Here is a 16,941-nt window from a genome sequence, read left to right as displayed (position 1 = left end):
GGTTGTGAATTCCTCGGAATCCGACCAGAGCTCTGGAACGGATCCTGTGCGCAACCAGAGGTACTACTGTATAGCACGATGTTTAGCTGGTGAAAACCAGATATTGAAAGTTGAAAACCAGATATTGCGACATTAAGCTGGTGATATATAGCGATGTTGAAAACCAGTTATCCCCCAGCCCTACCCTGCACTATTGTCTTATTATTATTATTTACTGAATTTATATACTGGGCTATACCCAGAGGTCTTAGGGCGGTTCACAGAACAATGTTCACAGAACATTGGCGGTTCATACCCCAGTGGCCATGCTAGCTGGGGTTGGGGTGAGTTGGTGTCCAGCAACATCTGAAAGGCCACAGGTTTCCTCACCCCTGCCCTAAAGATAATTTACAGGTAGAATTCTGTTGGCTGTTTGTGTTCTTCAGAATCTGGAAATCTGAATGCCAATGGAGGTGAGTTCACAAACCTGAGGCAGGCACACTCAAAGAACATCTTCTGTAATGCAAATGGTATCTCAGAATCTTGTTGCACAACTTCCACATGGCACTTTTGAAAGCCCTGGGGTACAGTGGTACCTCGGGTTACAAACACCTCGGGTTACAAACACTTCGGGTTACAGATTTCATTAACGTGGAAGTGGTACTTCGGGTTAAGAACTTTACCTCAGGATGAGAACAGTGGCAGCGTGGCTGGCCCCATTAGCTAAAGCGGTACCTCAGGTTAAGAACAGTTTCAGGTTAAGAACGGACCTCTGGAATGAATTAAGTTCATAACCAGAGGTACCACTGTAGTTAGAAAAAAATGGAATATATTTATAACCAACTTCTGGCTAGAGCTGTGGGTTGTCTACTTTGTGTGTAAGAGCATGGGAATCCTACATTTCTACTAGCATTGGATGTATAGTGACACGTCTCTCCTGTATATTATCTTCCACATGGTAAACCCAAACTGATCCAAGACTCAACCTCTTAGAATTCAACACATTGCTGCTGGCTTACCTTAAAGCAATACATTGAGCTCTTTTAATCACCACGCAGAAAATCTTCCTGAAAAGGTACACCTGGCATTGTGTTGATTTACTCATATTGACTTTCATACAGCTTAAATAAAGGTTAAAAAAGGCATTGCACACAAGGCAGAGCCAAGAGATTTATCCAGCTGCTTCTTTTGTTTGTTCTCAGGGCTTAAACTTTATGCCATAAAGGGTGATTTTGAATTCATGTGGCCAAATGAATGATATCGAAAACATAGCTCAGGCACTAAAAACCAAAAAAGAGGTTTCAACACAGGGTCGGTTGTAACTGAAGATTTCAATCCCCCTTTCTCAGTATACGACTCTCTGGACTCGGTCCTGATGATATGAGTGGAACCACTGTAATACAGTGCCCCAAAATCCCATTTCCAGGAGGATAACATGGTCAAAGATATCAAATGCTGAAGAGAGATCAAGAAACAGGAGCGAGGTCACATCCACCCTTGTCCCTCTGCAAAGGTCATCCATCAACGAAACCAAAATTACTGGAAATCGTTGAAATACAAATATGGCAGAATCTTCTAATGCAGGCATCCCCAACCTGCGGCCCTCCAGATGTTTTGGCCTACAACTCCCATGATCCCTAGCTAACAGGACCAGTGGTCAAGGATGGTGGGAGTTGTAGTCCAAAACATCTGGAGGGCCGAAGGTTGGGGGTGCCTGTTCTAATGAGAATCTGGTTTGACATGGAAATATACTTTCCCTTCCAGTTTATAGATGACCTTGATTTTGGTGATGTAAGAAAATATCAATAGATTCTGCCATTTCAAGAGCACACCTTGGGTGTTCTTACTCATAGGATGAGAATCATTTGAAATACAGCCCTGATCACCCAGGGTTCTCAAGAGAGATGGGCACGTCGGTCAATTTCTGGTTCTCTTAATTTGTCATCTGGTCAATCTTAATTCCGGTTGCTGAAATTTCCTTGCAAGTTTGTGACTTTTTGACAATGCTCACGAAAATGTATCAGCATTTTCATGCATGTTACTCTGAATATACTCGTTTGTGTATAATTCTGCCTACGATACACATATCTGCAGGACCGCTTGGCTCAATCTAATGCATCTTTTATGTTCTTTTCATTAATATATGCATTTTAATGCACGCTTTACCCCAGCACGTGTATTTCTGCACACATTACTTGAGCTGGTGAAATGCGCTGAAAACATTTGGAGAAGTGCAAACTCTGAAGGAGGCGGTGTTCCAGTTTGCGTGTTGTTTCAGAGAGTGCAGATTAGGTAATTTTGCCTTTAAATGAGAACTGAATGAAAGCTTTCCCCCATCATAAATTCTAAATTACATAGGGAGTCTCTGCACCTAGAATACAATCCCTGCGACAGATCTTCCCTCGGGGTGGGGCAGGCAGGAACGTCACAGAGGAAGTGGGGTTTATTTTACTTAGTAAAATAATAATCAAGAAATACTTCACTAGAAAGAAAATACCACAACATAATGTTTTCATTTGAGTGCCTTCAAAACATGACTAAAACAGCACAATTCCGAGCACAATTCAAAGAGCTGGTGCTGACCTTGAAAGCCCTCAGCCCAGTATACCTGAAGGAGCGTCTCCATACCCATTGTCCAGCCCGGACACTGAGATCCAGCGCCGAGAGCCTTCTGGTGGTTTCCTCACGGCAAGAAGTGAGGTTACAGGGAACCAGGCAGAGGGCCTTCTCAGTAGTGGCACCCACCCTGTGGAACGCCCTCTCATCAGATGTCAAAGAAATAAACAACTATCTGACTTTTAGAAGACATCTGAAGGCAGCCCTGCTTATGGAAGTTTTTAATGTTGATGTTTTATCGTGTTTTTAATATTATGTTGGGGTATAAATAAATAAAATAAAATAATAATAATAATAATAATAATAATAATAATAATAATAATAATAATAATAATAGCTATGTATGTAGCAATGAGAGAAACTCTCTGGAAGCTGACACTATGAGAGATTCAGCCCAGCATCTCACCTCTGGAGGAATTTTACTATTCTGTCAGACCTCCCTCATCACACGAAGTGTATAAACAGGAGAACAGATCTTCTTAAGAAAAATTGTCACAAACATAATTTTAGCCTAGTCTATTCTGTTCTTGCCGCCGCCAGAACACACAGCTTTGTCGATTTAATTAAACCAACCATAGCAATGAAACTAATCCAGCCTAATCTCCTAAAATCCATAATAATGGAAAACAGGGTGGATAATCTCTGTTTAAAATGAACACGGATGATCATCCCAAGACACCAGCAAATTAGTTTCTCCAATTGTGTACTTCAGTTTGGAGGAAGCCTGTGACAAAAATCATCAGCATAATGTAACAGATGTTTGGGTAGCTCCTTGATGACCAATGTAACATTTGTATGCATCCTCACCTAATATCTTGTGTTTTAACTGATATAATTTGAACTTCAATTAACATTAAACTATTTGTTTGTTAATTGCCTTGATTTTCCCTGCAAAAATAATCAACAAATATGATACAGGTAGCCTTAATGCTTTCTTTATATTGTGTTTCAAAATACGTGACCACAGGTAAGAGTTTTGAAGCATCAAAAATTTATCTGTAACTTGAAAAAAGTGTTTTCTTTAAAAATATGAATCCTTTCCTCCCCATCTGTGGCAATATACTTAAAATGCTAATGTTTCATGGGCAAATGTCAAACTTATGGGGCTGATCATTGGAAACTATGGGGAAAAGGTTTTCTGGCAAATGACTGATGTTAATGTGACCAATGTAACGTGACAATTCATAGATAGTCACCCACAAATAAGTGCCTCCAAATCAAGACCCCATGCATTCACAAGGGGTGTGTGTGTGTGTGTGTGTGTGTGTGTGCGCGCGTGCTAAGAATCTCAAAGAAGAGATTAAAGTGAAAACATATCCATTTTTCTTTTCACTTGGCACAAGTTAGAAAGCAGGTGTTTGTGTGACCAATGTAACATGCTCATCCAATAGTAGATAGGTAGCCGTGTTGGTCTGCCATAGTCAAAATAAAAAATTCCTTCCAGTAGCACCTTAAAGACCAACTAAGTTAGTTCTTGGTATGAGCTTTCGTGTGCATGCACACTTCTTCAGATACACTGAAATAGAAGTTGCCAGATCCTTCTATATAGTGAGAAGGTGGGGAGGGGTGTTACTCAGAAGGATGGTGGGAATGGGAGATAGGCAGATAGCTGGGAGAGGCTCTCCCAGCTATCTGCCTATCTCCCATTCCCACCATCCTTCTGAGTAACACCCCTCCCCACCTTCTCACTATATAGAAGGATCTGGCAACTTCTATTTCAGTGTATCTGAAGAAGTGTGCATGCACACGAAAGCTCATACCAAGAACTAACTTAGTTGGTCTTTAAGGTGCTACTGGAAGGAATTTTTTATTTTGACTATGCTCATCCAAGTTAAATTTTACTTTCCTAAGTTCATCTGATTTTGTTCCTAACATTAAATTTATCATCAGTTCACCAAATAAGATGGCAAAACTATCAATACAATAAATGGTCATTAACCTGTTCTCTGTTTCCTTGGAGAAGCCTTTAGCTGAACTTTAGGGGGGAAACAGGTTTGTCATGTCATGCTTGTGGTTGTTTATATTCACATGTAAAATGCCATTTTAATTGTTTTTAAGCTTGTTTTATGGTTGCAACTATTTTATAATTGTGTATTTTCTTGTTGTAAGCCATCCTGGGACCTTGAGGTGAAGGATGGGCAAGAAACCCAGTAAAATAAATAAGTAAAAATCCCTGCAAGGGTGCAGGGAGCTAGTCAAACCACTCACCTTCTGTCCACAAATACAAGATGGGGGACACCTGGCTTGAGAGCAGTACATGTGAAAAGGATCTAGGAGTCTTGGTTGACCACAAACTTGACATGAGCCAACAGTGTGACGCGGCAGCTAAAAAAGCCAATGCAATTCTGGGCTGCATCAATAGGAGTATAGCATCTAGATCAAGGGAAGTAATAGTGCCACTGTATTCTGCTCTGGTCAGACCTCACCTGGAGTACTGTGTCCAGTTCTGGGCACCACAGTTCAAGAAGGACACTGACAAACTGGAACGTGTCCAGAGGAGGGCAACCAAAATGGTCAAAGGCCTGGAAACGATGCCTTATGAGGAACGGCTAAGGGAGCTGGGCATGTTTAGCCTGGAGAAGAGGAGGTTAAGGGGTGATATGATAGCCATGTTCAAATATATAAAAGGATGTCACATAGAGGAGGGAGAAGGGTTGTTTTCTGCTGCTCCAGAGAAGCGGACACGGAGCAATGGATCCAAACTACAAGAAAGAAGATTCCACCTAAACATTAGGAAGAACTTCCTGACAGTAAGAGCTGTTCGACAGTGGAATTTGCTGCCAAGGAGTGTGGTGGAGTCTCCCTTCTTTGGAGGTCTTTAAGCAGAGGCTTGACAACCATATGTCAGGAGTGCTCTGATGGTGTTTCCTGCTTGGCAGGGGGTTGGACTCGATGGCCCTTGTGGTCTCTTCCAACTCTATGATTCTATGATTCTATAATCAATAACGTTGTGGCCTAAATTCTGCCAAAAACCAAAACTAAAATTTGAGTCATGTGTGAATTTATTTAGGGGGGAGGTCTCTGGGTCTGAACATGCAAATAGCAACCCTATATATTATTATCAATTCATACCTAGAACAAGAACGCACTTTTCATTCCCATGTTGACCCTCCTCTTAAAAACAACAACAACAACAAAACCAGGCAGAATAGTAGTAAGCAGAGAAAGTTATTGCCAAAGGCCCAGTGGTAATAACTCTAAAACTGTGGCATCAAGTCCTGCTATGCTGAAAAGCAGCATCAACAAGAAAATTTGGACGTGGGGAACAGCTCACAGCAGCATTTCCTCTCCCACCTTCTGTCACAGCAAGCTTCTTAGGTTCAGAAGGAAAAAAACACACAACCCACACACACCCTTAAATCTGCATGTATTTATAGTGCCTCTTTTCCTTCAGTTACACAAATCAAGATAATATGCTCCAACTTTGGTGAAGTAAATGTGAACTGCATTAAGGACATCACGTCTGCACAGTGCTGACCCCAGATGCCTGTCAGCTTCTGTAATTTCCTTGTCATCTTCTTTGGCGATCACTAGTAGCCAAGTAAGATTGTCTTCCATAAACACAGTTTTAACGCTGAGTCCGTAAGTGACTGTGGAGGCCAATTCTGGATCCACACGTCCTTCCACAGTGGGGACATAGCTTTCTGGGCAGGAGTAGATCACGGTGAGGGTTTGCCAAATGTGCCTTCCTCTTAGCGCATTTCTCCCTTTTGTCCTGAGTTTGAGGGTCTTCAAAGCCCATGACACCTTTGGTAAAGGCTGTTCTACAATTGGAGCGCTCGCAGGCCAGTGTTTCACAGTGTTTATACTACTGTACATTTTTTAAGATTTGCCTTGAGAGAGTCTTTAAACCTCTTTTGTTGACCAGCAGCATTACACCTTCCATTTTGAAGTTTGAAATAGAGTAGTTGCTTTGAAAGAGCAATCAGGCATCCGCAGAACATGACCAGTCCAACGAAGTTGATGCTGAAGAATCATTGCTTCAACACTGGTGATATTTGCTTCTTCCAGTACACTGGCATTAGTTCACCTGTCTTCCCAAGTGATGTGTAAAAATTTTCTGAGACACCGTTGATGGAACCTTTCGAGGAGTTGGAGATGGCGTTTTAAGTGGCCCCTGTCTCACAAGCATACAGTAAGGCTGGTAGTACAATAGCTTTGTAAACAAGCATTTTGGTTTTCCTGCGAATGTCCCGGTCCTCAAAAACTCTTCACTTCAATCGGAAGAAAGCCGCACTCGCGAAGCTAAGGCGATGCTGGATTTCGGCATCAATGTCGGCCCTTGTGGAAAGATAATCGCCCAGGTAGGAGAAACTGTCATGTAACAACCACAGAGGACACATGTCTGACCCCCCCCCCCCCCCGCTCACAAGAACATCCTCCATTCATGGCTCCTTCAGGAGCAATTGGTTAGTCAAACCACATTCTGTGATCCCAAGTCCGTGCTTTTGATCAGGAAAACATGCTCATGACATCTCATGCCAAAGGCAACATCAAGCAAATCCGTCATGTAGCTGTGGCGTTGAGACTTCTTAAACCTCTTCCTCTGGTTTAAGCAAGCAGCACAACTGTAGGAACGCCACAAGCAGTGAACACTCCTAGCCGTACAGCACAGGAATATGTGGATATTCCAGGTGGAAGGTCATTACGGACAAACTGAACACAGGCAGTCAGAATAAATCACAGCTTTCAAAGCCTCTGTGTTGTGGTTTGCTAACAAGCGTTGACCTAGCTGTGTTTCATGCTGAGGTCTGCTAGAACTGGGACTTAATATTTGGCTTCATATGCATTAAGAATTTGCCTTGATCTGTAGACTTGTCATCTAAAATTAAGGATCTGGGAAAGTATTCAACTACGATGGATAACATATGAAATTATAACTGGCATGGCAACAACAATAAATACCAGGCAGAACACACATTTCCCTCGCTAAGGTCAGCATTCAGTAGCAAATAAAATAATCAATTTTGCTGAATGTTGAGTCGGATAATAATTTAGGAACTGGTACCCTAATGGGATTGGGACGCAGGTGGCACTGTGGGTTAAGCCACAGAGCCTAGGACTTGCCGATCAGAAGGTCGGCGGTTCGAATCCCCGCGACGGGGTGAGCTCCCGTTGCTCAGTCCCTGCTCCTGCCAACCTAGCAGTTTGAAAGCATGTCAAAGTGCAAGCAGATAAATAGGTACCGCTCCAGCGGGAAGGTAAACGGTGTTTCTGTGTGCTGCTCTGGTTTGCCAGAACCATGCTGGCCACATGGCCCGGAAGCTGTACGCCAGCTCCCTCGGCCAATAAAGCGAGATGAGCGCTGCAACCCGAGAATCAGTCACGACTGGGCCTAATGGTCAGGGGTCCCTAATGGGATAGTCCTTTCCTTCAAACAGAAAACAGAACAAAACACATTTTGTTCTTGATTGTATTAATTTGAAACCTTGAAAATGAAAAATTTGAACGAGACAAAAAAACCACAAATTGATTAGAAACTAGATTTCAGGGGCCAGCTTGATGTGCCTTATCTCACATAAAGGTGAGAAGAGGTGTCTTCATTTAGCTGGTGATATATCACAATGGTGAAAACTAGATATCGTCCAGCCCTAACCCCCACAAGGCAGGTTAGGCTGAGAGACAGTGACTGGCCCAAGGCCACCAAATGACTTTTGTGGCTGAGTGGAGATTTGAACCCTAGTCTCCATGTCCTAGTTTGACACTGTAACCAAAATACCAAATTGTATCTCTATGCCAGGCACTCCCAAACTCGGTCCTCCAGATGTTTTGGGACTACAATTCCCATCATCCTTGACCACTGGTCCTGTTAGCTAGGGGTGATGGGAATTGTAGTCCCAAAACATCTGGAGGACCGAGTTTGGGGATGCCTGTTCTATGCTATTCTCCCTCTCAGGAGAGATGTTGGTCAACGGTCCTCAACATTTCTTCACACTAAATAAATGGTTAATTTGAGAAAATCTATTTGTTGCTCCACAGGAAAACCAGGATAGCTTAGGAACAAATTCAGATACCAACAGAGCAGGGTGGATTTTAAAATAATACCACCTACCTTTCTTTATCATTAAGCAGTGGCTTCTTGAACCTGAAACCAGAGTGAATCCAACTGATCATGGTTACATTCTTTTTATAAATGGGTGGCTCTGTGTTCTACCCATTTAAAATATTCTCAAATCCATAACCCTGTAGCAGGGGCTACAAAGTTGTCTGGCAAACTTTCCACACCCAGCTGACCCATGTATATTCTGGACCCTGAGATCCTGGCACAGTACTGAAGTAAAAATAAATAAATACATAAAATGGAGAGGTGTTTTCTAGAAATATTGGACAGATAGAAAATTGGCTTGTTATTTTTATTTCAGATGTCTGGGCGGAATAACAACTTCAAACAATTTGCTCCCCAAGCCGAGTTTAAATTCCAGCCAGGGAAATTGGGCAATATATTCAAGCGACACAAAGCCCAACATTCAAATTTGGACTCCTGAGTTCCAAATCTAACACTTCAGCTTCCGAATATGATCCCAAAGCATACTGCAATCTGAAACAATTTTCTGTAAAGCCACAGTGTGTGCCACTGCTAGAATACTGATAATAAGCATTCTGCTTATGGGACGGGATGCCTGACAAATCGTGTCCTCCTACACACACCCAGAGATCACCTTCTGACACTCCTCTCAGGTTTCCCTCACCAGAAGCAGCAGCTACTAGAGAGCTCTCTGTTTGAGGAATGCCCTCACCAGATATGCGTCCCTGGAGCCTACAGTGTTGCAATTTTCAATTTTCCAAGTCTTTCCAGTTGTAAACAATTTTTGAGTACTTGTTCAGATCCACACACTGCCTTGCCGGGTCTACCTTGGGTGCATCCTGTTGCCGGCTTTGTTTTATTTTAGACTGCATGCTGTTAGGCTTTATTTGTATATCTTATGTCCTTATGGGTGTGTTTACTCGTGTGTTTCTTATGGCGTGTGTTTACTTGTAAACCACCCAGAGAACGTTTGTCTATTGGGAGTTATATAAATATTGCAAAACAGAGAATACTGCCTTGAGAACTCTTCCCAAGTACTGGATCTTTGCAGAATACCAAGTAACCAAAAGAATCAATCACAGCATTAGATGTCAAATATCACTCCTTCAACCGACAAAAGGTTTGATCCTTGTGTGGACAGGCAATAAGAGAAATAGCTCTGAGACTTCCACTTCCACTTAGAATTACTTCCTTTATCTCTCTTTGATCAGTAAAGGACCCCTGGATGGTTAAGTCCAGTCAAAGGAGACTATGGGGTTGCGGCGCTCATCTCGTTTTCAGGCCGAGGGAGCTGGCATTTGTCCACAGACAGCTTTCCGCATCATGTGGCTAACATGACTAAACTGCTTCCGGCACAACAGAGCACCATGATGGAAACCAGAGTGCAGGGAAATGCCATTTACCTTCCCGCCACAGTGGTACCTATTTATCTACTTGCACTGGCGTGCTTTCAAACTGCTAGGTTGGCAGGAGCTGGGACAGAGCAATGGGAGCTCACCCCATCATGGGGATTCCAACCGCTGACCTTCTGATCAGCAAGCCCAACAGACTCAGTGGTTTAGACCACAGCACCACCCACGTCCCAATGTTTCATGTAACACACCACTGGTTTCCAAACATATCCATACCTGCTCTCCTCCTTCTGTGAGGTACAGGTGTCAGAGGTCTGTCCATTTTGGGATATTCCATCCCCACCCCAGTAAACCTATATTCCATCCCATATTTTACACAAAGGGCCCCCAATTCTCCAGAAAGGCTTTCTAGTGGGCTTCAAGTAGCTCAAAGGGGAGAAGATGGAAAACCTCACATCCATGAGCCCAATGGTGCAAGCCAATGAAAATTAATTCTGAGTTCCGGTAATTTCACACTTAGGAGTCAGGCCACAAACATCATTAGACACAATCCATTTGGAGACCTCCAAGATTTGCCAAATGCCCAGCAGAAACTATTCCATACAAATGATGTACTGTGCCAAAATTTATAGATTTACAGACCCTGGCTGTTTCCCCACCCACCCCAATACCTCCCCGAAAGTCAAAATTAAATCTCCACCAAACAGAAATTGGACCAGACAGTCTAATCCCTTTCATAACAAACCCTATTATACAACTTATCCTAGACGATTTCAGAAATTTCATCGTGAAATGTTTCCATGGCAATATGTAGATGCCATTAAAATACCCAAAGATGGCAAATTTCGTTCCATCAGTGAGAGTGTGCAGAAAATGGTCATAATGCAAAGAATCAGAATTTAAATTGAAGATAAAAAGCTAGACTAGGCAACGCATGAGAAAGTTGTGGAAGGCAAATATAAAAAAAAAAGTATACCCAGAAAAATGTATTGAAAACACAACGGACTGGAAGGCACTCTTTTTAGTACAAGTATTTCCCATATTATAGGCTGACTTCTCCAATTTACTATTAGCAAGATAAGATCAAGGGGATTTCTATTGATGTTTTCCTTACTGTTGTGTTACACAAGGAACTTAGATCATCACCATTTAAAGGAAAACAGATCACTATTAAAATTGTCTGCTCAAATTGTCTGCACTTGACTCCTAGTTGCCATTTTCATACTCGCAATGGAAAAACAACTACTCAGAAAGAGAGAAGCAATTATTTCTGAAACAGGAAAAATGGAACTATATGAAAATTATTTCTGAAGCAAGAAAAGAAAAGCAAAGAAATGTATGACAATCAGCTACAGATAGATGCTGCACATGACTTTTCTATTCCTGAGTACACTTGGCCAAAATAACTCCGCCATTGATATGTGGCACACATGCAGGCAGAGAGGATGGCTGAAAAACACACACAAGCACAAAAATAGGAAGGGTAGATGGAGAGAGATGCAGACACAGCTAAAAATTTGGACTGACCCTCACCAACTAACAGCTCATTTATGCTCTTGTGAACAGATAACCCTGGTCTGCTGCTTAGGCCACATATGTCCTGTACCTTTAAAGCAGCACCACAGCCATGGCTTCCCCAAAAGAACCCTGGGAACTATAGCCTGATACGGGTGCTGGCAGAAGATCCGTAATTCCCCTCACAGAGTTACACATCTCAGCATGGTTCAACAACCAACCCCTCTTCCCAAGACAAGCGAAGGGCGGTTTACATATGGTCAACTGGTCAACCTAAGAAGGAAAGGTCTACAGAACTGAGATGAGCTCCTTACTTGGCAGGCATTGTAGATCAACTGATGCTCCAGTTTCTTGATTCCCAGAATCTGCTGGAACATTTCATAAAGCTGCTCTTTGCTCAGAATAAGTTCTGACACGGCACTTAAAGCCATCCTGTTGGGCATTTTGCTCAAGTCCTCCTCTCCCCTGCAAATGGCGTCATATTTGGCTATCCAAGAACTCAGCACAGTCTCTTTGCTTAATCCATCGATTTCAGGCAAACTCCGAACCCTCTTTTCTATGTTCTTCTTAAACACATCTCTGAAGTCGTTTGCCGAGCATCCTCCACTGTGGACCATCCTGGCAACTCGATCACTCCTGAGAAATACCTTTTTTTTTTAAGAAAAGAAAGAAAAAAGTGGAATTAGGAAAACAAGCATGTAAGAAGAGTTTGGATTTGATATCCCACTTTATCACGACATGAAGGAGTCTCAAAGCAGCTAACATTCTCCTTTCCCTTCCTCCCCCACAACAAACACTCTGTGAGGTGAGTGGGGCTGAGAGACGTCAAAGAAGTGTGACTGGTCCAAGGTCACCCAGCAGCTGCATGTGGAGGAGCGGGGAAGCAAACCTGGTTCACCAGATTACGAGTCTACCGCTCTTAACCACTACACCACACTGGCTCCCAAGCCAGTAAAAGCATGAGTGTGAGAGAGCAAGAAAAGTCACCACTAACATGTCACCCTTGCTTCAGGATAATGGTTCCAACTACTACAAAGGCCAAAGCCTGAGTAGCTGAAGCCATTGCTAAAACCTGCCATTTACAGTGATGCCCCAAAAGACAAATGCCCCGCAAGACGAAAAACTCGCTAGACGAAAGGGTTTTGCGGTTTTTGAGCTGCTTCGCAAGACAAATTTCCCTATGGGCTTGCTTCGCAAGACGAAAACGTCTTGCGTTTTTTGCAAGTTTGTTTCCTTTTTCTTAACACCGTTAATACAGTTGCGACTTGACTTCGAGGAGCAACTCATAGAACGCGGTGTGGTAGCCTTTTTTGAGGTTTTTGGCGATTTTTGAAGCTTTTTCAAAACTTTTCCGACACCGTGTTTCGCAAGACGAAAAAACTCGCGGAACGAATTAATTTCATCTTGCGAGGCACCACTGTATATGGAAAATAAAGTTGGCTATAGGGAATGTCGCAAGGAATACAGCTAGTCAAGTTCCAGTTACATGAACTGTTCTCTTCCACATGTATATGTCCCTCCCATGAGGCATGGAGAGTACATTCAGGAGCACTAAAAGAAAATTTAGCCCAAAGGCATCTCGCAAATGCAATGGACACTGTACTTCTTCTTCCCTGCTACAGCCCTGCTTGCCAAAGTGAGAAGAGTTAGGTCAAACAATACTTTGCAAAGATTGCGCGAAGCTCCCTTTCTACAGAATTTGCCAGATAGCTCAGCCCAGTCCGCAGATCATTTCAAAATTGTGTTTATTTCAATGGACGCTGCAGTGAGCTCCTCCATCTAATGCTCCAATATACCTTTGAAGGATCAGCTTTAAGATCTCGCTAAAAATTCCACCCAATTCCTAACACTTAAAACTAGCCAGATTTTCACTCCAAATACCAACACTGTAATTCAGGTGCTTAAGGGGGTTGTGTTAATATTATGCAGTGTATCTTGTGAATACTTTAAGAAGTGCCAAAGACTCAACATCCCTTTAATAATACAACACCTGCAACAATTTTCACCTATTCCTTTGCACTACAATTGGTTTTGCGAAAGCTTCATGTCTCCAAAATCTACTTGACTAGATTTGTGATGTCCATTTACCAAGTGACCCCATACAGTGGTGCCTCGCAAGACGAAAAGAATCTGTTCTGTGATTCTCTTCGTCTAGCGGTTTTTTCGTCTTGCAAAGCAAGCCCATTGACGGATTAAAGGATTAGCGCTATTAGCGGCTTTTAGCGGCTTATCTGCTGATCGGATCAGCTGATAAGCGGCTTAGCGGCTTAGAAAAAGGGGGGGAGGAAAAAAACCCCGCAGGAACTCACAAGACATTGTCGTCTTGCGAAGCAAGCCCATAGGAAACTCGTCTTGCGAAGCACCTCCAAAACGGAAAACTCTTTCGTCTAGCGAGTTTTCCGTCTTGCGAGGCATTCGTCTTGCGGGGCACCACTGTATTGGCCAGATGACCAGTTAAGAAAGTAATGCTCTCATTGTCTTTTAATTTCAGAATTATGATTCCTTTCCCATAAAGTAACTACACAATCAGCAGTTGAAGAGAAAGCAACATAACACAAAATGCAGTTAACTTTTTTTCCTATTCAAAGGAGACTGGCAGTCCCTCCCCAAACCGCCCCACAGTCCACCCTAATATGTCCCTTATTGCAAGAAAAGGGATTAAGCCAGCTGAAGAGAGATGTATGAGACTGGCAAGCATCTTTACGCTCCAGGCCCTGAGGTACATAAAATAAAAACATGCCAAGTTGCTTAAAAAGCTTTTCCTTTTTCTTGTCCTTTGGTCACCCTGATGTCACAAGTGACTTTTTCTAACATGTCAACAATCTGCAGTTTATCACACCATCTGCCAGAGGAAAAATTGTTGGCTTCCTTCCAGAAGAGGGAGACAGCAACGCTTTCGTTTTCAAATTACTGTTTGCCTTTGACTAAACCCACAGAGCCAAATCTAGCTGGTTATGCAGCAGTATCACGGTATCACTCCTGTTCACAATGGGATCCAATCCAATTCATAATGTGATCACCCAGGTGAGTAATCCAGGAAGAAAAAAGAAGCAGAAACAGGAAAGAAAAATACCATGCAAAAAGTGCATGGCAATTAAGAGGGCTTTGCAGGTTGCGAGGTACGGGAAGAACTTTTCCACATCAATATTGGCTGGGGAAGTTTTTCCTGCCGAGCTCCCCCAGAGCTACTTTTATCCCCCAAAACTGAACTGCAAAAATATTTTCTGCAGACAAGCCTATCTGTTCAGTAGAAGAGCAGAGTAGCACTTTAAATTAGGTGCTGTATATGAGTTTCTGTAGGTAATAATCTCCTTCATTAGCTGCAGAAATGGATAGAAGCAGAGTGGGATAAGTCAGCTATCAGCAGATAGAGAGAGGATATCCCATTTTCATTTACAAAGATATCTAACCCCCTCCCCCAAAAAAGAGTGGTATTAAGCTCAGCATGCAAAAATGGAGGATAATAAGGGCAATCTGCGTCTCTGTAATGTGCCTAAAACCCATAGTCACTCTTCAAAGCCAGATTGCTACAATCAAATTCTAGTACAAGTTCTCGTTCTGCTATCATATATTCCATTCGTCCCCAGAACTGATCATCTATAGAACAGCTACCCTGAAGTCTGAATTTGTTTCCAAGAAGCTTAAAATGCTTACCAATAGGCTTCCTAAAGGTTTTTGGGCCTTTATATTTAATATATGTCCTATCAACCCTTGCCTTAAGGTTTCTCTGATATATAATGTCAGAGGGCACTTAATACACATTATTAGTTAAATCGTATTAGTTGACATGAATTGCACTCTTGAGGCCTCTTATTAGTACATTGCTGCTGTTGATTAAGGGTCAAAGTTGGCATCTCTGTCTGTTGCAAGGCTTGGTTTCTATTTTATTTTTTTTAAAAAAATTATTGAACAATTTCAACATGACAAGTTATCAATCAATTTAATCAATTACATTATTTTTCCCCTTCCCCCATCCCTCCCTCCCCCTCCCACCAAAGACTTCCCTCAGCTCCCCTCTCTGATTTCTTTGCACATATCACTCTCTGCATATTATAAAATTGTACATATATTTATTTTGTCTGTCATATGTTCCCCTAATAAATTTGTGGATGTTTATTCAAAACCTGCCGAGGAGTCCAGTTCATTTTGTTGTCTTTTTAGATAATTTGAAAAAACTTCCCATTCTTCCTTAATGTCACAGCTGTCCTGTCCCGTAATTTGTATGTCAATTTAGCCAGCTCTGCATAGTTCATCAATTTTTCTTCCATTGTTCCTTCATTGGGATTTCCTCCTTCTTCCATCCTTGTGCAATCAAGACTCTTGCCGCTGTTGTGGCATACATAAATATATTTTTTTTCTTGGCAGGTCTTGTCCTACAATCCCTAACAAAAATACTTCTGGGTTGTTTTTTTTACAAATGTCATTTTAAAAATTTTTTTCAATTCATTATATATCATTTCTCAAAAATTTTTAATTTCTCTACATTCCCACCACATATGATAACAAGTACCTTCTTTTTCCTTATATTTCCAGCATATGTTTGACCCAGTTTTGTACATTTTTTCTATTTGTACTAGTGTGATATACCATCTATACATTATTTTCTTTTTTTTTCTTTTTAACCGGGATTTCCTCATTTATTTCTTAATTTATCTATACATTATTTTCATATAGTTTTCTTTCAAGAGAGAACAATCTGTAATTTTTGCTTTCCACAGTTTTCCCCAGTCCTCAGATTGTATATTATGTCCAATATCTTGTGCCCAGGTTAAATTGGTCATGATCGCAAGGCTTGGTTTCTAGCTACAAATCGAGTGAGGGTCTTTTAAAAAACAGGCGGCTACGTTTCCCTCCAATTTATTTATTTAAATAATTTTTCTTCTTTAAGAACGATTTTTATGCCACCTTTCCGAGTCAAGTGCAGGCAAGGCAGCTCAGAACAGGAAAACATTATACAATCACTAAGTTAAAATCACTAAGAGAAAAAAAATATCAGTAAAATTGTCAAGATTTAAATGTTTAATAAAAATTTCAGTACGACATAAAACACTGAATTAAGGGTATTTCTCCATGGCGAAACTTAACACCATCCATAGAGGAACCCAGGTATAGTGTGTGACCTGCTAGCTGTTTATTAAACCAAGGACACTGGGATGGCTGATATTATTCAACTCCTAGCAGGGTAAGATTATAGGTGTCAGGCCATGGTCTGAAGAGCATAACAATGGAATGAGCCAGCTTGATAAATCTATGAGGCTCTGGGCTCAGTCAGTGTCCCAAGAGAGACTACCACCATGAAAGATATCTGGGATAGAAATGTAACAAACTATATGACTGCAATGCCTTGTACAGCCTGGAGATAGGACTCTGGTCATTTTGAGTGATGTACACACACACTATTTATTCACTAAGGGCATCTACTGAAGTTCCTCCTAGTTGTGTTGCAGAGGGCAG

General features: G+C 41.8%; 1 protein-coding gene across 16 annotated transcripts in view; it reads right to left on the bottom strand.

The window, feature by feature from the left end:
* Positions 1-16,941, bottom strand: part of CADPS2 (calcium dependent secretion activator 2) — a 368,776-nt gene that overhangs the window by 226,853 nt on the left and 124,982 nt on the right. For all 16 annotated transcript variants that reach the window (XM_083463298.1, XM_083463307.1, XM_083463306.1 and 13 more), the window contains exon 3: positions 11,802-12,134. In XM_083463298.1, coding sequence (XP_083319424.1) covers positions 11,802-12,134 — 333 coding nt within the window. The remainder of the gene's footprint in view (positions 1-11,801; positions 12,135-16,941) is intronic.

Source organism: Podarcis liolepis (assembly GCF_965112155.1).
Source record: "Podarcis liolepis genome assembly, chromosome: 10".
Lineage (NCBI taxonomy): Eukaryota > Metazoa > Chordata > Lepidosauria > Squamata > Lacertidae > Podarcis > Podarcis liolepis.
The sequence above is the reverse complement of the archived record's forward strand: the minus strand, read 5'-3'. Positions and strand labels throughout refer to the sequence as shown.